Genomic DNA, 21900 nt, shown 5'->3' with positions numbered 1-21900 from the left:
TCACCTGAAAGAAGAGTTGGCTGATCAGATGTTTCAAAGTCTCCAAGGGTTGTATCATTGTCAAGAAAAACGTGGCTCGTGGCCGGATTGTCCCTGGCTGAGTAACAGAAGTCAGATTAACGAAGTTGGGTGAAAGGCGTGGTGAGGTTCATGAACGCAGAGGATTCTTTCCTCACCTCTAGGTCGGGTTAGCCCATTCCAGACTTCACTCTGGTGCGAGCTGGGCTGTGCATTGTTTGCAGCAACACTCCCCAAAATCTCGCGAGGGGCAATACAGGTCGGTGTGTGTGCTGTCAATGGCGACAACACATGTCCCGAATCAGAGGAAACTCTGTCTACTCCGCCAAGGTTGACTTGTCCTCTTTCATTAAAGACTGAATCAGCTTCTACAGAGGCTGGTTGGGGAGTGTCTGTTTCGTGTGATGCGATCAATAGTGAGACCTCTGATTGAAACACACCAAACGGCCCTGCAAGCAGAATATCAATGTCATCTGCTGCATGGGAATTTTCTGAGACATCTAAAGTCAAATCATCGTTCTCTAGACTTTCCAAGGCCTCGTTGAGGGATTGTTCTAGATCTTGTTCATCATCAAAGTACTGTGCCATGTGTTGTGACATTCGCTTCCTCTCGGCCACTGCGTGCAAAGAATTAGCTGATGTGGCCAAATTTTATAGGTGCCATGGGCAGCAAAACACCTGATTTATTTGGATGGGGAGAATTGGGGCAAAGAACAAGAGTGTCGACTGATACCGACACCTCACATACAGCTATAGATCTCTCTCCTCCCTGCCCCCCTCTCACCATCCACACCATCTGCATCCTTGAGACGGACCTGTTTTCCGTCTCGGCATTCGTAGTTTAACCATTTGAGTTTACTGTCGTATCCAGCGCAATGAATTGACAGTCTGGTGCAGTTCCGACACTCGGGCTGCTCCAGTGAGCATCTCACTTTGCGAAGCCGGCATGTGAGGCACCCGAGGAGCGTGCGGCGGCGGGGCCGACGTGAGGAGGTTTTGGCCGTGCTAGCCATCGAAAACAAGTGTTGGCGAGCAGACCATGGTGGAATAATGGGTGCGTTGGCTATCGAGATATGGAGCAAGGGGATGAGTGGCGAGTCAGGGGTGATGATGACAGAGGCAAGAGAAGCCGATGGAGCCAAGACAAGCTAAGCCGACAAGGTCCAGGTGGAAAGCGGTGCCGACGAGATAAGATAAGGGCAGAGTGGTCATTTTCCACACCACCCTAGAGCGAGTATTTGGCAACCTGCAAACAGCAGATAACGGAGAGAATGGAGGCATTAGAAAGCAGTAGGCTTGCAGGAATACTTCGTAAGACTATCTTCAATAATTCTGTACCTTACCAGCAAGTCTCATCGTGATGCATTGACGCTATCTCTAAATCTCCTCAGAGAGCCGCAATACACTCAACCTCCACCAACACCTTCTTGGGCAATTCCTTCACAGCCACACAGCTTCGTGCTGGCTTGTGCACAAAGTACTTGGCATAAACTTCATTCACGGCCCCAAAGTCCCCCATATCAGCGAGAAAGATCTGTCTAATGTTAGAAAACTATTTTCGATGCCAACATCCTTGAGACTCCCTACGTTGACCTTGACAACACGGCCAACCTCGGTCCCAACAGCCTTCAGAACTGACATCATGTTCTGACACACCTGCTTGGTCTGCTCGGCAGCCCCACCTGGCACGACCTGACCAGTCGCGTCAACAGGAATGTTGCCCGACAAGAACGCGAAGCCACCATCCTTGACCGCGTGGGACTCCAGATCCGGTTAGCATTGTAATTTCGACGCGACGCGTTTGATAGACCCACGTAAGGACCCAGCGCGGGGGCGACCTCTTCGCTTATAACAGTCGTGATATCGGTGTTGGTCATGCTGCTTGGTTGGCCAAACAAACAATTCTGGGATACAATGAGTTGCGGAATTTCATGACGGATGTTTGAAGAGACTGGTCTGTCAATTATACTTGAGTCTTGTTCAAGATGTCCATCTCCGATGCCGGACACAGGAACGAGTCTGCAGAACCAGAACTTGTCAATTCTTGCCGAGTGAAGGAATCTCAAGCGAGCAGGCCCCCCTTTTCGCCTAACCAGTCTCCAAGTGGCCCCTCTTCTCGTTCCCTGAACCGAGCATTCACCCGAATTCGCTCCATCACCACATCCATGCCTCTCCCAAAGCCAATCGTCTCATAGTTTTTATCCGAGAAGAAGTTCCGTACCTCCTCCTCCGAGCTATTGCCAGACAGCCCGCCAAGACCTTGCCTCAAGAACTTGTCCAGACTCGGCCAGGCCCCGTCAAACTTGAGCAAGACCTCTGCCCAGTTCTCTCTCAGCCAGTCCCAAAACGCTTTCCGGGCCGATGGCTGCGCAGAGATCGCGTTGGCCGAAACGTGGAGATCTGAGACTTGGACTTTGGTGGTGAGAAGGAACCCAAGGTAATCATCAAATGCTTCTGGTAAGGAGCACATTGCCAGTACTCGCAAGTAAGTCTCCCTGTTGCCAATCGATGTGAGAGGAGGCTCCAGGTAGAGAGACTTCAATCTCTGGTAAGCGGATAAGCCTCCATGAACACTCGCGATGGAGAGCACAATCAGGACAAGGCTGCTGTGAAGCGTGTTGTTAGGGTATTCTTCGAATTTTTGTAGGGCTTCTCTGATCGTGCTGTTCCGGTGTTAGATCAGAATCTCTTGGACGAGTATAACTTACCCCTTGTCTCCCGCCAAGCCTGCCATCTTGATTATCAGGGCTCTCATCTTTGTCTTGCTGTGATCTTCGCCCGGCACCACTTCCCATTCGACAGTGGGAGTTATATCCTGCACCAGCCATCTTGTCAATCTCGAAAGCTCATCTGCGAGAGTGTCGGAGAAATTCGAGCTGAGAATATCAAGTGCCTTGGAAACCTGTAGCCACACGCTAAAGGGGTTGGTTAGTCTGGTATGTACGGAATTAACGATGTTTACTAACAAGTAATTGGTCTCGGATCGAAAAGACGATAGTAACTGGAGGAGCTCAATCACGCTTGTTCGGCCAGCTCGCACAAGAGCAGTCGTGTCCGCGATGAGACAGACCTTTTCTCCAGCTGTGAGGGTTTCTACATTCTCAAGAAGTTTGGCAAAGATGTCTGGGGCGTAGGCGACTCTAAAGAAGCCCGCCTGGCCTGCATTGATCTTTACGATTTCCACTCCTGTCTTCTGGTCAAATTGTATGCCTAGGGACTTGCTCGATATTTCCTGACCGGGGCCAAGGAGAATCGGATTCACTGGAACCCACCAGACAGCTCCAGACTCAGAAGGGCTTAAGTCGCCTGTGAGAAGGAACCGCTCTTGAGATAGCTGAAGCTGGCCCATTTCATGGCTGACCAAGACCACCGGGAAGCCTATCTGATGCATCCAAGCATCCTAGAGAGTGCGTGTTAGCATGCAGCCAAGAAGTCGGAGGCCCGTTACAGATGCCGCAAGCGTACCATGAATGATGCGACATCTTTTCCCGATGCTTGGCTCAAGTGATCCCACAAATCTGCTGAAGTGGTATTCCCTATCAGGGTGAGTAATGAACAATAACAACAGCAGGCAGAGTGACACACCATATGCAAAGCCAGCCAGATAACTGTTTACACCTTTGAGGAACATCTCGCGACCCAAATGTCCATCCAGCATGCGGATCAACGAAGTACCTTTGAGATAGCTAATGTCGTCGAATATCTCATCGATATCCGGGCCATTTCTTATCTCGACGTCGATGGCATGTGATGCCCTGAGTGAGTCGAGTTGAAGTGCTGTCTGGAGACCTTCGCACTGAGACAATGTCAGTTACTTTTTGGACATGAACAGGAAGTCAGGCTCACCATGAACTTGTCCCAAACCTGCCAGTCTTTCCAATGTTAGCAATCAGCTACTCCAAGATTTTGCTCGGCTTACCTGGATGGAAATGATCGGCTGCAAGCCAACCGGCCCAAGTGGCAAAGCCTTCCTTGAGCCATAGATCGTTCCACCAGTCCATTGTGACGAGATTGCCAAACCACTGATGAGCAAGCTCTGAGTCGTGTTAGTGAAAGAGTTTGAAGATGCTTGGATGAGTTACCATGTGCAATCACATAACTGACTCGCTCCTTGTTGTCAAGAGCTGAGGTGGCTTCATCGTATAGGAGAGCTGTTGCCTGGAAGGTACAAAGTCCCCAATTCTCCATGGCACCATGGGCCTATGGTAAATTAGCCGCAGATCTGCGAGACAGCCAGGGCTCGGCGTACAAATTCAGGGATGGCGATTAGGTCGAGTTTCGGAAGCGGGTAGTCGATCTCGAAGAGGTCTGAAAAGTAATCTAGGACACGGCACGCATGCTCCAATGCGTAAGAGGCCTGAGGCAAAAGCCCCTTTGTGGTGTACACTCGGACAGGTAGGGTATTTCCGCCAGGACATCTCTTGGTGGATGATTCGATGTATTCAAAATCGCCGATAGCCCAAGCAACAAGCTACAAGATATTAGCTAACCTCAGACTTGCTAGAACGGATGCACTAACATAGCTGCTCATGATGGGTGTTGTCTCAAAGGAAACCACCTTGGCACCGCCATTCTGGGGTGCCATCGATTTGACTGGCATATTGCTTAGAGCTTGAAGGCTGTTAGGTATCTCGAGACGAATGTCAAAGGTTGCTTTGAGACGCGGTTCATCAAAACAAGGGAAAGCCCTTCTCGCTTCACAGCCCTCGAATTGGGTACTTAAGACGTATGCATTGTCAGACACGATATCCTGGTTTTGTTGGGTGGATTGCGTCGACGTGCGATAAAATCCCGAGAGGGCGGTGTTGATGATGCCAGAGAACTTGATGATAATTGTTGCCTTATTGCCTGTGATGATCCCCGGGAATACCAATGCGACTCGTTCGAGTGCTTGAACATGGTCGATTGCATTGCATGTCAGGGTTGAATCACTAAAAGTGATGAATGCATCGAGTATGTCTAACTCCTTCGCGTTCAGCCACACTGTATTCGATGGCTGACAGATATCAAGTTCAATCTGCACTCTCCCCTGGTATGAGAACGCGGGGTGAAGAATGAGATTGAAGAGGTCAATCTGGTAATGGGATGGCCGGAAACTGGGCATGTCAGCGCATGGTCAACTAATGGGATACGCAGATATACTCGGTAGGTAGTCGCTGTTGTTCCATGGTCTCGTCTGACTGGTACCCAGTCAATCCGTCGTAATGATTGTGAACTCGACTGAAATTATACCGGATCAGTACGACCCGAGCCACTTATCAAGTTTCATGATTCATGCAAGCTGGGCTGACTATTGCCGATTTGACAAAGCGCTAGGGTCTTATCTGCCTTATTAGCCGCTCTGGATGACAGATTTGTACCCCAGACTCCCCAGACTCCACCGTCTGCGCATCTTCCCCCCTACACATGCACATACCTCCTCAGCCCAAAATGGAACGTGTTGCCGACGACCGACGACAGAGACATCGACGCCACAGCAAAGCCCGCCGTCGCGAGACCCCCGGAAGCCGAGATGACCGCATTCTCCGTGCACTGGAGCCACTCTCTTGGTTGCGACGATCGGAGCGCGCTCTGTTGCACCATTTTGTGACCGAGGCATCATGCATTGTCATCTCTTCTCAACATGGCCAACGCCTGTTCTGCAACACCATCGTTCCATTGGCCCTGCAGACCCCCTCACTCCTCTATGCTACTTTGGCGTATTCGGCGGCTCAACAGGCAGGCCTCCAGAGAAACGCCGCTACTCTTGACATGTCTATTTCGAGATATGTGGGCATGAGCTTATCGGCGTTCCAGAATGAGCTACCGCGACGGGCATGCAGTAACAAGGCGAGCCTATTGGCGGCGTCCCTGATGCTCTGTCTAGTGAGCGTTTCCTCTGGAGATGTCCAACCCAGATCGTGGCGGGTTCATGCTGAAGGTGCAAAGGCTTTGTTGGCCAGCATACACGCCAGCTCCCTGGGCATTAGTTCGGAACTGGAAGCCATCATAACTTTCTTGTCGCGCTGGTACCTGAGTCTCGAGTCACTCACTGCCATCACCACTTCTGGTCTTGTCACAGGCCAATGTGTCACGCAGGACGCTACCCTAGGTACAATATCAGAGCCAGGACAACTCGCTCTCGATGTCTGTGACGACTACTTTGGGTTTCCTACCAGGCTTGCCTTGCTTTTCCGCGAAATTGGTGCATCGGCATGGGAGCGACGACAACAGCTCTCAGTCATACCTCGTCAAGCGACTTCATTTCTAACTCAGACAGACTTTGATCTGGTTGCCGACGATTTCCATAAAAAGCTTACAGAAATCTACCACGAAGTCGTCTGCTCTCCTGTCGGCCTCAACTTTTATCCCGGGGTTCGGGAAGCGCTCTCTGAGAGTGAGGTCCGCGACTTTACAGCTTCTACCGAAGCTTACCTCTCCATGGCTCGCATCTTGGTGGAGAGGCGAGTACGGGGAGTTCCATCAAATTCTGAAGTCGTGCAAGCTTCAGTGCACGCTATTGTTAGAGTGGCAAGCTCAATAACGCCATCACCTGGAGCCTCACCGGCAACCGCCATGACGCCTCCTCTGTTTGCTGCAGGCTGTGAGGCTGTTGATGCGACGGATCGACGGGCGGTGCGAGACACTTTCCTAACTTTCCTCAGCGTAGTGAAATCACAGAATATGGAGCAGGCTCTGAGAATTCTGGAGTCTATGTGGCAGAGCGAGGAACATGGCGTGCCTGACTGGTGGTCATATCAAGGTGAGAACCCCTATTTCAGTTTCCGTGCAAGGACTTACTGGCCAGCTAGAATCAAAAAATTGGGATTTTCTTCCATTCTAAGTTCGGCGGCTGGGACAAATTCTTGGAAAATATACCTCTTCGATCCTACCAGAAGAGAATGAAAATTTTTTCTCTACTTTCCATTGTCAAGCATCTATTTGCAGTCGACTGGACAATCACCCCCTCTAGCACCCATCCAAGCCTTCTGAAGCTCTACCTCGTCCTCCCATAGCTGCGGGGCCTCATCTTTGCTGACGCCCGAAGATGAAGCCACTTCTCCCCACACAATGCCACACTCGACCACATACTCGTCCCAGTGTGCCAGGAGTTCTTTTAGCTTCTCCGGCTCAGTCTTGGCCAAATCTGTTGTCTCTCCGGGATCTTGAGCAACGTTGAACAGCTCCCAGCCCTCGTCACCCTCTCCTGCACCGCCCTCTGTCTTGTCAAAGTGTACAATCTTCCAATCTCCTTTTCTTAGGGCACCACGCGCAAACAGTTCCCATCCGACGGGTTCGGAGGATGAATGTATCGCCCAGACCTCATCATCCTCGATTTTCTTTCCCCTAGCAAAGTGTGGGATCCAGGACTTGCCTCGCATCGCGTGTACATCCTTACCCCTGAAAGTGGTCATGCTGCGCTTAGTGGTGGCCGAGCCTTTCCCTAACTCTGTAGACACAGTCTTCTCAGAGGCTGGAGGGAGGGATACTCCAGCTAACTCGAGGAAGGTAGGCGCAAAGTCCATGACAGTGGAAAAGGACCGGTTCAATGAGCCGGGAGAAAATGAGGGCAGGAACGTATCCGCGGGCGGTTTGACGACGCAAGGGACGAGGATACCACCTTGAGAGGGGAAGCACTTGAACAGCCTCGATGGCGCTGTTGATGCCTGAGCCCAAAGAGGGCCGAGCCTGAACATGATATGATTAATCGATGCTCTTATATCATGTAGAATAGGCTTACCAAGTGAAGGAGTTCCAAGATCCAATGTTGTCGTACGAGTTGTCGTAATATTGGTGAATAGCGCGGGTGATATTATCTCCCATTACAGCTGCAACAGTAGTTAGCAGGGGCGTCTCCCTAATGATGTGGTGTTACTTACGAACAGCTTCCATGCTGTTGTCGGGAAGAGACAATAGTTAGTTCAAGTCCAACTCAGGGGCCATTGGCACTTACGCGGCACCTTCGGCTCCATTGTCGCTCATAAACACAATGAATGTGTTGTCATATTCCCCAGTATCCTTGAGATATTCGACTACCTTTCCGACATTGACGTCGATCGAGTCCACCATGCCGGCATATGCTTCCATAGCCTTGCTGGATAGCATCTTTTCTTCTGATGTTAGCTCATCCCACTCTCCAACACCCATTGTCTCTGTTTCGACTTTGTGCGGCACCACGGATTCGTCAATGATGCCCAGTTCGACGAGCTTTTTTAGTCGGCGTTCACGTAGAGCGTATGGACCGTCATCATACATCCCCTTGTATCTGAGGGAGAGTCAATATTATCTCGTGGGGCTTGGGGGAGCACTCACTTGTCTCGCTGTGCCTTGGAGCATTGCAAAGGCCAATGAGGTGCAGTGTATGGAAGGAAACCGAAGAAGGGCTTCGATTTATCGTCATCGGAGCGGTTTTGGAGGTATTGGATAAGTCGGTTCGTGTAGAAGTCGGTCGAGTAGAATCCGTTCGGGTCTTCGGTCTTGTTAGGTGTCCTGAGCAAGAACTATTGTCAGTAACTGAAGATAAACACGCATATGTTGACAGGAGAGCTGATCAAAACTCACATGTCAACCTTCTTTCCCTCTTCCGCATGAACTGGACGACCACCGACTGGGAGCCTCTCTTGCACTGGCTCCCAGCCGTAGTGGTTGCAGCACCCAGGCAGCATAGCAAAAGCCTTCTGGAAGCCACGCTCCCATGGTCCTTGGGAGGCACGGAGACCAAGATGCCACTAAAGATCCAATGAGCCAATATCCAATGTTAGACGTGATCTAGAGCCACTGACCTTGCCTGACATGGCAGTAAAGTAGCCATTGTCTTGTAGAACCTCTGGTATAGTTGCAACATCGTTGTTGAGGTAGCCCTCGTAACCGGCCTTGCCGCCAAAGCGCTTAGCCCCGCTTTCGCTCCTCTTGTACTCAATCAAGACTCCCAGGCCACCGAGGTGGGCATCGGTTCCGCTGAGGAGCATGGCCCGTGTGGGCGAGCAGGCTGCGGCAGCATGGTGGTTGAGCATACGTAGGCCCTCGGAGGCCAAGCGATCGATATTGGGTGTCTGGATCTCGGCGCCATAGCAACCAATGTCGGAGAAACCCTAAAGGTAATGGTCAGCTGAGCTCCTGGTCCAACTAGAGTGGAAACAAGTGGCAAATGGACTGACAAGGTCATCGGCGAGGATGAAGAGAAAGTTGGGACGCTTGGGCGTCAATTCAGGGGCGCTACCCATAATGTCGGCGACGATGAAGCCTGATGGGTGTACTTTGGCAGAAACGACCTCAAGTTCAGTTGCAATTGGGGGGAACACGATTAATTATATCAACTGTGTTACTTTTCGTGACCCAGGCAACAGGAGAGCTTGAGTCGTCAAATAAAACCATGCTCTCTCGCTCGGAAACAACGTACTGCGGTGGGTAACCTCGCTCGGAGCGGAGCGATGGTTCAGGGACCTTGTGACCACAGAAATTTGAACCTCGCTCGGAACAACACTCCACACTCGCTCGGAGCACTGACAATCTCGCTCGGAACCGCCCCCTCGCTTCCCCAGATTGCGGGGATCTCGAGCCATGTTACCCCCAGAACCCAGTAGACTGTTCACGAGTCTAATTGAATTAGAGGCTGAGGTTGGATCTACAAAAACGAGTCTTTGTCCACAGGTGAACTATGTTCCAACATCTGCTCTTCATCAAGACAGTTGCGCGATTCTTGACAAGATTGACAGCAACTTGAGCAATTGGCCATCGTTTACAACTTGATAATCATTTGTTTACTACACCGCCCCTGACCTTGGGTCAACACCGTCGCAATGGCGAGCCAACGATCAGCATGGTCCTCCGTGTCCCCCTTGCTCATATTTTCCTGCTTCTGTCTCCTCGTAGGAGACATGCTCTTTGGCTTCGACACCGGATCGTTCGGTGGTATTCTTGCTAATCCTGTAAGATGCTTGCGGATTGATGAAATCACATTGAGATGACTGACATACGGCAGGGTTTCATTAACCAATTTGGCAAATACAACACCGAGACGGGCAAATATGCGTTCGATTCCACCCATACTTCAATCATGTCCTCTATCCCGTTTATCGGTAAATTCCTGGGATGCTTCATCGCTGGCCCAGCTATCGAACGATATGGCCACCGCATGGTCTTTGTTCTCCTCTCTGTCATTTCGTTTATCGGTGTCATCAGTGAGTTTCAATGAGTCAACTGCTTTTCTTGCCAGCTTTCTGACATGCTACTCCAGTGGAGATCACCGCTGCCGACACGGGGGCCGGCTCCGGGCGCTTTGCGCAGTTCCTCATCGGACGTGTCATTGTCTATATCTCGGTCGGTCTTGTGGAGGTGGATGTGACGTGAGTGTTGATTTACTCAGTCTGGAGACGTAAATCTGACGGACTTGTGCAACAGAACTTACCAGGCCGAAATTGTCCCAGCCCCTTTCCGTGGCCTGGTCGTCATTTCTCTGCAGCTTTTCCTCAACGCTGGCACTCTTATTGCAACAGGCGCCAACAAGGCTTACTCAACTAGCACCAATGGTGTGGGATGGAAAACCGTTACTGGTCTTCAATTCATCTTTCCCACTCGTGAGTGACCAACAGCTTGCCTGTAACTGCTGCTGTGTTAGCTAATCAGAAACTTCAGTCCTCATCGCCTTTGTCTTCTTCATTCCCGACTCCCCGCGTTGGCTCCTCTCCAAGGACCGTGAGTCTGACGCCGTCATCTCTCTACAGCGACTCCGAAGCAAAGCCGACGCAGACGAGGGTCGATGCGACGAAGAGATCTTGGCCATCAAAGAAGCCCTGAGAGAACAGGTGCATAAAGGCCCATGGCTCGACCTCTTGCGCGGAAACAACCTTCGCCGCACCATGATCGTTTTTGCATTCTACTTCTTCCAGCAGGTTAGTATGATGCCATCATTTCTACTGAGCGAGGGCTAAATCGAGAGAAACAGACCACTGGCCAAGCCTTTACTTCAACATACCAGACTGTCTTCTACAAGGAGAACGGCTACGCGGACAAGGCCTTTACCTATCCCATCGTTACCAGTGTTCTTGGTCTCCTCTCAGTCATTCCAGCAATGTATCTGGTTGACAATCTTGGGTAAGTCAATGGTTTAGGTGACTTGTTGAACGTTCTTGCTGATCATGTTTCTAAAGCCGCCGATACACCCTAATGATCAGCTACATTTTCCAGTCTTTCTGGCTGTTCCTTTTGGCCGGTCTTGGTGGAAAGGCCGATAAAACCCCTACTGAGAAGAACACAATCGTGGCTGCTTTTATGCTCTTTGCCGTCTGGTACAATGTGAGTCACGAACATAGCATAAGGCAGCTTGTAATACTGACAACATTCGCAGATGGGTAGTGCCTCTACCATGCACCACCACCCTTTCGACAACCCCACCCTTTCGTCAAGTAAAAAAAAAATTCCACCACCAAAACTCAACACTTTCATTAACACACAGCTTAACCAAAATAAAAGTTATTTAAGAGTAATTACTTCTATCAAGTATAGAATTAATTAAAATTTCTATTTCCATTCTCATACTATTAAGTAGGCACGTGATATATATAAGTAATAATAAGGAAATATCACCACTTCAACCCCTAATTTCCTCACCGCTCCTTCTTAATATTACTCTTACTAATCTCTCATAATATAACTAAAATACCTTCATCTCGGCCTCGTTAGAAATATATAGAAAACGATATAGCCGAGGCTATATTAGACGTTACTAATAATAACTTTTTACCCCCTTAGGCGACTTAGCGACGCAGCGTGCCTTAAACTACTCTAATCGACAGACTTAATAGCTAAATACCCATAAAAAAGCAAATATAGCTTAGCTAACGGTTATCTAAGAATTAAGAAGATAAATTAGCTTTCTAGATTCTTCATTAGGAGTCTCTAGGATATACTCCGTCCCATAATTAGATTCGCGCTTACATCATAGGCCTGCTAAGACAACAAGGCGACTAACCGGAATTAAGACGCAACTAAGTAACTAGATTCATTAAGCGCCGCTTAGACCTTAAGACTAAGATAAGTAGACGCCAAGAAGCCAATAGGTTTAACTCTTTTACGCCTAAAGCGGTTTATTAATATTTCAATATCAGGGAGGGCCAGTACGGCTAGATTCAGCCTAAGAACACTATTAACATTAACGAAAGAGGCATCATAATTAGTTTTAGTAAGCCTTAATTTCGATTTTCTTTATAGTTTTAAAATTTGACTAACTAAACTCTCTCCGTTAGGGTTAGATAGCCTAGTGGTTAGAAGCGCGAACCTAAAGCGAAAAGCTCTTCTCAAGGGACCATAAACTCAAAATTAGACCTTATTCATCGAAGCTATTACTACTAACGGCCGCGCCTTAACTCCTGGCATAATATTCAAAGGTAAGGAACTCCAAAAATAGTGGTTTCTTAACGAATTCAAGAAGATAGCCGACTAGCATTATATAACTTCACTTAATAGGTAGACTAATGACCACATTAGTATTAAATAGCTTAAAAGAGTCTATTTGCCTTAGACTAAGCCTAACGACGAGTCTAATGCTAGATTAATCATTCTAGACGGCCATAAGAGTCATATAACGGTACTTCCTTTATTTCCTTAACCAAAGGTTACTATTAACCGAGTTAAAGATAAATAGATAGCTACATGCTTTTTAAACAACATTTACTATTACTACCTTCCAGCATATTGCTCCCATAGACTTCAGCCATTAGATAATAGAGTATTTAATGCCTCTAAAGCTATATATCATCGAGAGCTAGAAAAATTCGCTTCCCTAACCGATTCTGCTCCGATAGATAAGGTCAATTTCATCAGAGCCTACGCTAAGGCTCGTAAAATAGGAATAACTAAGAAGAATATACTCTCCGGCTAGAGAGTTACTAATAATTAGCCAATTTCACGAGCTAAAGCTCTACGGCATCTAAAAATCCAAGAGAACAAGCCAAATAACAGCCCAAAGAGGACTCCAGAGCAGGCGCCATATTTCGGCTCGGATAATACACCAAAAACCAGCCGCCACATTCATGATCTTAGGCTAAATAAAACACCAAAAACGCAAAGATAATATAACGTAATAGCAAAAGGGTTTAAGACGCAGCAGCAGACATTAGCGGCTCATGCAATGAGAATTACTAGTCTAGAGGAGGAACTAACTCGTTCAAAAAGAGGGAAAAAAAGGAAGGCTATACCTAATCCCAATAAGCGTTTCATGACTCTAAGCGAGGCTCTAGCGGCTAGAGAAATTACTACCGAAAAAGGAAGTCAAAAGAAGCTTACTATAGTAGATAATAGCTCTTCAGAGGAGTCAAGGTTAGAATCAAAGGCTACTTCGGTTATTAAAGTCAGAGAGGAAACTATACCACCTTAGCGCACCACTTGATCTAAGCGGGTAATTAAAAGACCTAAATATCAATAGAAATATTAATTTTAAATTTATAAGAGGTAACCATTTGCAAATAACTTTTATTTTGACCGAATTCTATATAACATACTTGATAGGTGAGCTGTACAGACAAGTGAACGAGACAGCATACTGTGCACCTAGAAATAGCCTACCCTAGACCCTCTAACTCTTTCTATAAAATAGCTATAAGCTTAAAAAGAGTATTTTTTATAATTCTAATCCTTTATAAAGTTTAAAAATGATTTTCTTATATTTTTTAAAAAATGCCTTTATAGAGAAAAGGCTAAGTATACAGTGCGAATAGCTTATTCTTTAAACTACCTTATAAGAAGCCTTATAAGATTTTTTTAAAAAATATATATAAATAATATATAATATAATAAATATAATTATAGGTTTATAGATATTTTAAGCTATTTTTAGAATTTTAAGGGCTTTTTTTATTTCTCTTTTTAATATATAAATACCTTTGTCTCGCTCACTTGACTGTACAGCTCACTTATCAAGTACGTTAAGTGAAATAACTAAGTTTTAGTGGTGAAATTTTTTTTTTACCTAACGAAAGGGTGGGGTTATCAAAAGGGTGGTGGTACATGGTATTCCCTACCTCCTCGGTGGAGAAATTCCCACTTCGGCGCTACGAGAAAAGACACAGTCTCTAGGTGCATCATAGAACGTCATTTAGGCATTCGTCACAAACTTTATGATCCCATACCTCATCAGGGATCTTCACTTTGGTGTCGGTTGGGTCTTTGGCAATATATCCGGTGTGGCCCTTTTCTATACCTTTTTCTTTCTCCCGGAAACCAAGGTAAGTTATCCCTATTTTACTTCTTAAATCTGCTGCTAATAATATCTTCCTTCGAACAGGGGCGCGCACTTAAAGAGATTAACGCGATTTTTGAGACCCCCTTCAACCCTTTCCGCCCGCAAAATATTCACTTCTCCGACCCTAAGCGTCGTATTAGACAGATTAAAGGAGAGAAGGATGCCGAATTATCTGTCTCGGCTCATCATGATGATAACAACCGGGCTGCCCACGTAGAAGCTTAAATGTATATGTCCATCAGGTCAAGGTTGATGCTTGCTGGGTGCAGTAATAGGCATTGTGGTTCAGAATAGCAATAGCCCAGTAGTCTAAAATTGCGCATATCTTGAATCAAATCATATTCTCACTTAATAATCATGAAATCTATAATATTCTACTCCCTGTGCCAGTCTCAGGGGCTTTCTTAACTATCAGACTGTTCCCTATAGCCGGCAATCATTAATCATGCCATTTGCTTCCGGACTATACTAGACTGTGATTAGGCTATATTCCGATTGCCATCCGACAACCGAGTCTAGTGCCCGGCACCAGACCCTCATTCCTTATCCTTCATCCTCTCTTTTATCTCGTTCTCATCCCGTGGCAAGACATTAATACTTTCATAATTGGATTAGTGGCCACTCTATATGGATAAACCAAGGCCATAGACGCCGCGTCTTCGCTCAATATATTATCGCCAAAGCCTAGGTCCTTTATCCATCGGACAAGAACGGGATATCGGACTTGCCGGCATAGAAAGGTATGACCGGTATGACGCCAATTGACTAAGTTTAAAGCTCTAACTATTAGCGCTATAGGTGAAATGTGATAAAAAGAAACCAATATACACTCAATGTTTCAAAGGAAGCCAAATATATGACTAGTCGAGCACGGAAACCCAGAGGCAAAAAACCAAGAGAAGACCCAATACAACAGCCTATAAGGCTTGCAAAGACAAAAAGGTGCATCTTTACAATCTTATATATGTCATCATGACGGCGACTAATCAGATGTCTATAGCTCAAGTGCGTTGGCAATATGCAAGATGCATATGAGAGATATAATGCCATGGCTATAGATTGCATACAATACCAATAAAGCATCGACACAATAGATCACCAGGCTATAGGATCACCGGGCCAAAGTGAAATTATTGAGTCTGACGCTCATACACCCTCGGAACTAACAGCCCCTGGGGGTAAGCTACCGACAGGTAAAGAGCTTCAGGACTTAGTCCAGCTCTACTTCTCATCAGTACATCGTCAGTTTACTCATGAAAGAACTCCTTCTTAGTAACTTAGACTAAGTACTCCCCTTAGAGTTCGGCTATTTTGAGTTTATTCACTAGCTTCACTTCAAACGCCTACTAGCCAAAGGCAATGCTCCCCGGGAATTGACCCTTCTAATGATCGCCAGCGCAAAGCGGTGAGTCTCAGCCGGTTACCTCCCATTACTGCACCCGAGAATTGCTAAGCTATCTTAGTTTCGCTGGGGAAATAAGCACCGAAAACCTCGCAAAGGCAGATGCTTGGGCAGATACGGCGATCAAGTCTCTTCTCCCTGCTATATACCAGGGTTTTGGCGTCATCCAACTTATGGTAAGCTTTGCTAGTTCTTCTTCTGGATGTGAAGAAATTACTGATGTTGTAATAGAGTCTTTTACTGGCTCAGCACTACGACTTGAATCGAGGCAACTTTACATCTGCTTGGCTACTGGGGTCTGCCTACGCAAGGTAATAATCATAGCTGCAACCGGTTACAAAGCGTTGATCCTCCTAGAATAATGCAGATGATGTCTTTATAAACATTTGACCGAACCTATACACCAAACCTGGCCTCAAACGCACGCCTCTCGCTACTTCTATCTAGCGAGGCTCTCCGCCGCGTAGCTTGGTCTACTTTTTTCTTAGATAGCATCATCGATGGCGGTCGATATGGTTTCCACGTTATCGATGAAAAAACCTATCGGCTTCAGCTTCCTTGCGAACAAGAGAGATTCTTGGGTAACGAAAATGTTGTGACTGAGCCACTTGATAACTCTGCGAACCCTCAAGGTATCCTCCCTGATAACCTTGAACAAGCACCGCTCGACATATCGGCATATCTTTTACGCACAGCAGCTACACGGCGACGAGCACTACACTTTGCTTTTCGCGCCTCACACAAGGAATAGACCGCGGAATAACTATCAATGGAACTCGATGCCCTTCGAGTTAATATCAAAGAGCTCATCGCTACTTTACTAAAGCGATTTCACTTCAATAGTGACAACATATTTGTCCACCGTGATAGGCTTATTACGTTTCTGCTCTTGCACGTTATGCGTCATAACCTGTTCATTATTTTGGGCCGAGCTGGCTTGATGATATATAAACGTGACCCTTCCAAGATGGATCTTATACCATAAGTGCGGCAGAATAGGATCTCGCATGCACTGCCTATTACTGGGCTGGTTTCGGAAGGGCTCAAGGCGGGCATCAAGTTTAATCCTCAGATAGGGGTTCACTCGTACGTGGCTTTAGAGAGTGAGTTTCTCCTTTAGCTATGATTGGCTTTGCCATATTGTATTGACCTCGGATATGTAGTCCTTCTCTTTGAGCCACGCCGCCTGGCTGAAGTCGATCCTTTCACTGACCCCAAAGCGCCTGAGCTGGTAGAGGCAATCCCTCATCTTCTCACCGCCATTCGAGAGATTATAAGCCAATCTGAATTTATTAGGCAATTGGTTAGTGTGAGTGTAGGCTTAGAGAGTTAACGCTAACTGTGTCAAGTATATCGAAGCAGTTCATAGACTTTTGCATTGCGACTGCATGCATCTTCTCACTAGTAATAATCTAGCTGCCTTTCGAGAGTTAGTTTAGGCTACCGACTACTAGAATTTTATCAATTCACTAATATATTACAGTGAATATCAGCTCGTCGGTCAAGATGCCGCAGAGTATGACTTCCGAGACTTTCGCTGGGCTAAGGTCGAACGCTTACGACGGGGTACTTCATTAAGTACCAATATGGCCCGGGATGAGGCATTATTGGAGTATAAAGCAGGCGATAAGACAACTGTTATTTCAGCCATACCTTCTCCTCGACTCGATGCAATAGATATCAGTCACTCAATTAACCAGGCGCCTGGGAGTCATATGATCGCGACCGGGCTACCAGGACTGACAGATTTGCCCGAGATGCAGCCCATAGGAGAGTATTTCGGCGAGATGCCTCATCAGTCTCATTGGGGGCTACCAGAAATGGATAATTCCAGCCAAGGACTGCCCCTAGATTAGGTGTGGCTATTAGGTGGCGAGTCGGCATATCAGACATACTAAACTGGTGATCAAGCTTTCGGAAGGGATATTCCTAATAAAAAGCTTTTGATAATTTGGATCTTCATTGGCCAGGTCTTATAAAGTGATGCCACTTGTGTACATTCATGGCTATATCTCATTACTCTTCATTCACCGGAGGTATAACATCATTTAAGTACTTCTCTCATGATCATAGAATGCATTTTCATCATAAGAACTAGTCATCTAAAAATAAGTGATAACCACTAGTGAGTATAGGGTGACACTACTAAGGGTTCTCATTAAGTAAAAAGGAATAATACTAGTAGGCTGGCCTTGGTGAAGAATGTTTAGAACCGAATTATGGTTATGGCGCTATATCTGCGTCGATGAGAGACTAGACCTAGATAAAACAACAAATCACTTAATAAGCCAGGTAAGGTTTACACATTGCGATATATTTCAGAGCAACCTATATAGGATCTAACCGCTAGTAGGAATGCCTAGACACATAAAATACGGCACATTAGTGCTCCAACTTCTAGTCATAGAGTAGTGACCTTCATAATGCAAGAATCATATAGACTTATGTCGTGATGGGTTATGATTTTATTCCGTGTCCTAAGATGTTTCTCCCAGGTCATAAGCTTATTCGACTACGAGCAACAACTCAACGAGATCAAGGCCCAGGTCTCTCACTCTGAAGAGAGGCAATCACTAAGATAGCTTATAGACTGGCCGCACACTGGGGTAGCCTCCAAAGCACTCTAAAGCTAATAAGAAAAGGAACAACATAGACGTGAAAGTAGTTTGACATAAATGTAATCCACCTAAACCAGAATCACATCTTTCAGCCCAGCTTTATGTAGCATCGCGTGAGTATATCAGTCCTCATCTTTTTTTGTTCTTCTTTCTCTTCACTATAAGCAGCAGGCCTCATAGATGGTTAAGGCTATACCCTTTGAGAATATATCTTCGTCTTCGACCGTGATCTCATCTATCGACACCACGACTAAGCTAACCTCGACTACTAAGATCTCTTCGACAACTAAGGTCTCTACCTCTGCGGCCTCCTCGACATCAGAGCTAGCCACCACCACCACTACTACTATAGAGACCACATCATCGGCTTCCACGACTATAGAGTCAACCACTATGACCGCGACGGCTTGCCCTACCCCGATCACTTGCAACAACCTCGGCTTCGATTGGGCCTACTATAGCAACCCGACCCAGAATACTAATACCACCTACTCGAACTTTCATCCTGATTCATTCAAGAAAGTAAACCCGCTTTACATTGGCACCATACCATATATTGGAGGTCTCTACTAACCCGGCTCTGAGAATACTCCTGGTCCCATCTACGGCTCAGCGATAAACCTTAACCTAGACTACTTCGCCCTAAACCACCACGGCTACATCTACGCCTATGAAACAGGAACATACCAGTTCAACATCCCTTACGCCAATGACGCTATTTACCTATGGCTTAGTGCTAAGGCCTATATTAGCTAGACTCAAAGTAATGCCGATGCCAAGGCTCGCTATAACCAGCTTGATCACATCGCTAGGTCAGCATCCTTCAGTATTAATATAATTACTAGCACTTATATGCCCATTCGGTTTATCTACGGCCAAGCTCAATACGATGGTGGCTTCTACTTCACTATCACGACCCCTAACGGCCAAGTAATTACTAGTAACGAGGCGACTTCTAGCCCATATGTCGTTCGATACTCATGCGATAGCATTATCGCACCTCGATACCCTGCATTCAGACAGGAGATTTAAGGACTTTTTGATAGGTTAAAGGAGTCAAATCTATACCTCCCTTCGACAATAGACGGGTGGATCTACTTAGTTCTAATTAATACGCACCTGGAGGAATTAAAAGCACACGAGTCGGGGGGTACTTGGATTATATCATTTTCTTTAAATGCATATAGTATTTTGAATCACCTTAGACTGGCAATTTATTCCCCAACACGTAATTATTTAGAGCTCGGACCAGATAAAACAGCTTATAGATCGGGTTACTAAGAGCAGATTCGATCTAATAACCCTTATGCTTATAGTAGCCATAGGAGGTAAACCTTGGACTATGCAAAGCGTCTCCTGTCCACCCTTCGGACGCTCTTAAGGTTCGAATCCACAGTTTAAGCTGCCCCTTGTGAGACCAAGGCTTACATCCCATCTAGAAATATATTCAATATAATCCTACAATTTAGGCCTTATCTCATGCCAAACTAAATCCCAAATCATCATCTCTCTGAGCCCAGATAGACGCACCCTAGACCCCGGATCACAGGGAAGTTCAATCTATCATCTATATCACTCTTCGGCGCCTCCGGCTTAGGGAAGCCCAGGGATCCTATAAGACTAAAGGCTAGATCTTATATTAGCTTCGTGGTATAGAAGAAAAGAGACATCTAGCGGTAGTGCTCGAATGCTTTTCTAGAGAGCCTCCGTATTTCAGACTACGAGCTAGGGAATAAAATCCCATATCTTAGTCATTTAATCAAACACCCTAGTCAAGAGGCTGGCTATTTGACGCATTCTAGACTATCACAACAAATCCACCGCTATATTAGATCCTTAGCGACAAGGATTAAATCTTCTCAACGGCATTTAGAAGTATACGAGACTAATATCGAATACGGCCGCTGTGCGGCTAAAGGTATAGCCCTAGTATGGGATATAGACACAACCAGACCAATATTGACGGATATTACTGGCTTCCATACAAACCTTTGTTAAGATATATCAGCAGATATCTTCAGATGTCTCCTAGACGATCTGCGAGATGCCAGGTATTTATTATCTTCCAGAGAGGCTTCAGAGAAGGGACGGGGCGGGAAAGCCGAGCTACTTACAGCTTTTAACCAGAGGTATATCTTACAGCCTCTCTTCAAGGCCGTCTTTATTATTTTAGATAAAATACTGGGGCCTACGGAAGGACCTTTGATACTGAACGACATTGGCAATATCCCCATATCTTTAGTGCGCACCGGATGCACGGAAGGCTTGAGCGTCCCTATGTCTTTCGACGCCATACACCGCGACGGATCTATCCTCCGGGGATTAATAAACTCGGATAGTGCTATCAATAGTGATCTCGCAGATCGCCCAGTTTCGAGTTAAAAGGCTCGATGCGTTCGCCTGGGCCTTGAGAGATTATAAGTTTTTGATATATGATGACATAAGTGATAACGCTGACAACAATAATGAGTTCATGTTTCTGAGATATCACGGAGAGATAAAGTTATTAACGACAAGGGTAAAGGCAAATAGACTCAACCAATGAGTCAGGATGATAAGTGCCCGACTTACCTGTGGTGCCCAGAGTTTCCTTACAGATAGAAACCCCAAAAGTCCCGCCTTTTTAGGCTGAGGGATCACTTTCCCCAGTCATAGCTCGGATTAAACCAGAACTACTATCATTTCCTTGCAGTGTCGTACTGCTGGCCCGTCCCCCAGCAAGATAATGACGGCAAGGATATTCAGGAAGAGCGGAACTATCAAGTCCGCGATCTAGACGGGACTACACGAAAGAGCCATGCTCTCGACGACGTTATTGATCGGACTGCGGATATTGCCAATTCCCTGGGACTTCGGATGATCTGGATCGACTAGGAATGCCTACCGCAGCCCGATGAAAGAAGCCCTCAAGATAAAAAGCATGAATAACAGATCCGCGTTTAATCAATGGACATCCTTTATAGTCGTGCTATGGTTACCGGAGGTCTTCATTCCCTAGAACTCTCGAACCAATCGCAAGTCAGCGCGATTAATTCTGCAATGCAACCCGACTATTCAGCCGGACGATATGATAATTATCATCACCTCAATGACTTTCTTAATCGGGTTTCTCAAGAGCGCTAGTATCAACGTGCTTAGGTTACACAGGAGATGCTCAGCGTGGGGAGCTATCTTTTCCTTATGATTCGACTAGCTAGAGGCATCTCATATCCATTATACTTTCGCCTTAGCCACAGCGGCCTAATATCTATATTCAACGTAGACGGACCATATTCACTCGATAATAGTAGTGACGATGCGCTGCAAGTACCTATCGTGCCATTCAGTAAAGCTAAAGGGCAGACATTAGGAGATAGTATTATCACGACAAGAGCGAAGTCTAAGCATCAAGACCAGCCCGAACGTAATAACAAAGAACCAAGTTACCAACAAAGTCAAGGGAATATGGCAAATCATGGACCTGCCTTCTCAAGTGTATACATTTATCTAGTAGATACCTAACGAGAACAGGGGTACGTTACTTCCATATTACTTCTTAACACTTTACCGCCAGAAGAGTAATGCAGCCATTGCATTTAGATATTATTCAAGGTAGCACGAGTAATCCCCTGAATAAGAGCTAACAATGGGTGACGGCCGTGACG

The 21900-nt window shown here is 46.4% G+C and overlaps 5 protein-coding genes across 5 annotated transcripts; 3 read left to right on the top strand and 2 right to left on the bottom strand.

Moving 5' to 3' along the window:
* Positions 1-1405: 1405 nt before the first annotated feature.
* On the bottom strand, positions 1406-4618 carry NCS57_00982700 (Aminopeptidase; the record flags this gene model as incomplete). Its single annotated transcript, XM_053059587.1, has 13 exons — positions 1406-1552; positions 1606-1779; positions 1833-1922; positions 2159-2681; positions 2727-2933; positions 2985-3418; positions 3484-3554; positions 3604-3814; positions 3865-3890; positions 3938-4054; positions 4101-4218; positions 4268-4489; positions 4538-4618. 13 exons carry the CDS (start codon positions 4616-4618, stop codon positions 1406-1408), a joined length of 2421 nt encoding a protein of 806 aa, XP_052909981.1.
* An 830-nt stretch (positions 4619-5448) lies between these two features.
* Positions 5449-6903, top strand: NCS57_00982600 (uncharacterized protein; the record flags this gene model as incomplete). The annotated part of the gene is made up of 1 exon (XM_053059586.1): positions 5449-6903. One exon carries the CDS (start codon positions 5449-5451, stop codon positions 6901-6903), a length of 1455 nt encoding a protein of 484 aa, XP_052909980.1.
* Positions 6904-6935: 32 nt separating this feature from the next.
* On the bottom strand, positions 6936-9221 carry NCS57_00982500 (Sulfatase domain-containing protein; the record flags this gene model as incomplete). The annotated part of the gene is made up of 8 exons (XM_053059585.1): positions 6936-7686; positions 7739-7826; positions 7878-7891; positions 7952-8263; positions 8311-8487; positions 8560-8726; positions 8781-9089; positions 9156-9221. The coding sequence occupies 8 exons, from the start codon at positions 9219-9221 to the stop codon at positions 6936-6938; spliced, it is 1884 nt and encodes a 627-aa protein (XP_052909979.1).
* Positions 9222-9797: 576 nt separating this feature from the next.
* NCS57_00982400 (MFS domain-containing protein) lies at positions 9798-11352 on the top strand (the record flags this gene model as incomplete). The annotated part of the gene is made up of 8 exons (XM_053059584.1): positions 9798-9926; positions 9980-10178; positions 10235-10343; positions 10399-10574; positions 10633-10889; positions 10943-11091; positions 11148-11296; positions 11345-11352. The coding sequence occupies 8 exons, from the start codon at positions 9798-9800 to the stop codon at positions 11350-11352; spliced, it is 1176 nt and encodes a 391-aa protein (XP_052909978.1).
* A 7084-nt stretch (positions 11353-18436) lies between these two features.
* Positions 18437-19012, top strand: NCS57_00982300 (PA14 domain-containing protein; the record flags this gene model as incomplete). The annotated part of the gene is made up of 2 exons (XM_053059583.1): positions 18437-18778; positions 18842-19012. 2 exons carry the CDS (start codon positions 18437-18439, stop codon positions 19010-19012), a joined length of 513 nt encoding a protein of 170 aa, XP_052909977.1.
* Between the last annotated feature and the right edge of the window lie 2888 nt (positions 19013-21900).

The sequence above is a fragment of the Fusarium keratoplasticum genome, chromosome 8, assembly GCF_025433545.1.
Source record: "Fusarium keratoplasticum isolate Fu6.1 chromosome 8, whole genome shotgun sequence".
Taxonomy (NCBI): Eukaryota; Fungi; Ascomycota; class Sordariomycetes; order Hypocreales; family Nectriaceae; genus Fusarium; species Fusarium keratoplasticum.
The sequence above is the reverse complement of the archived record's forward strand: the minus strand, read 5'-3'. Positions and strand labels throughout refer to the sequence as shown.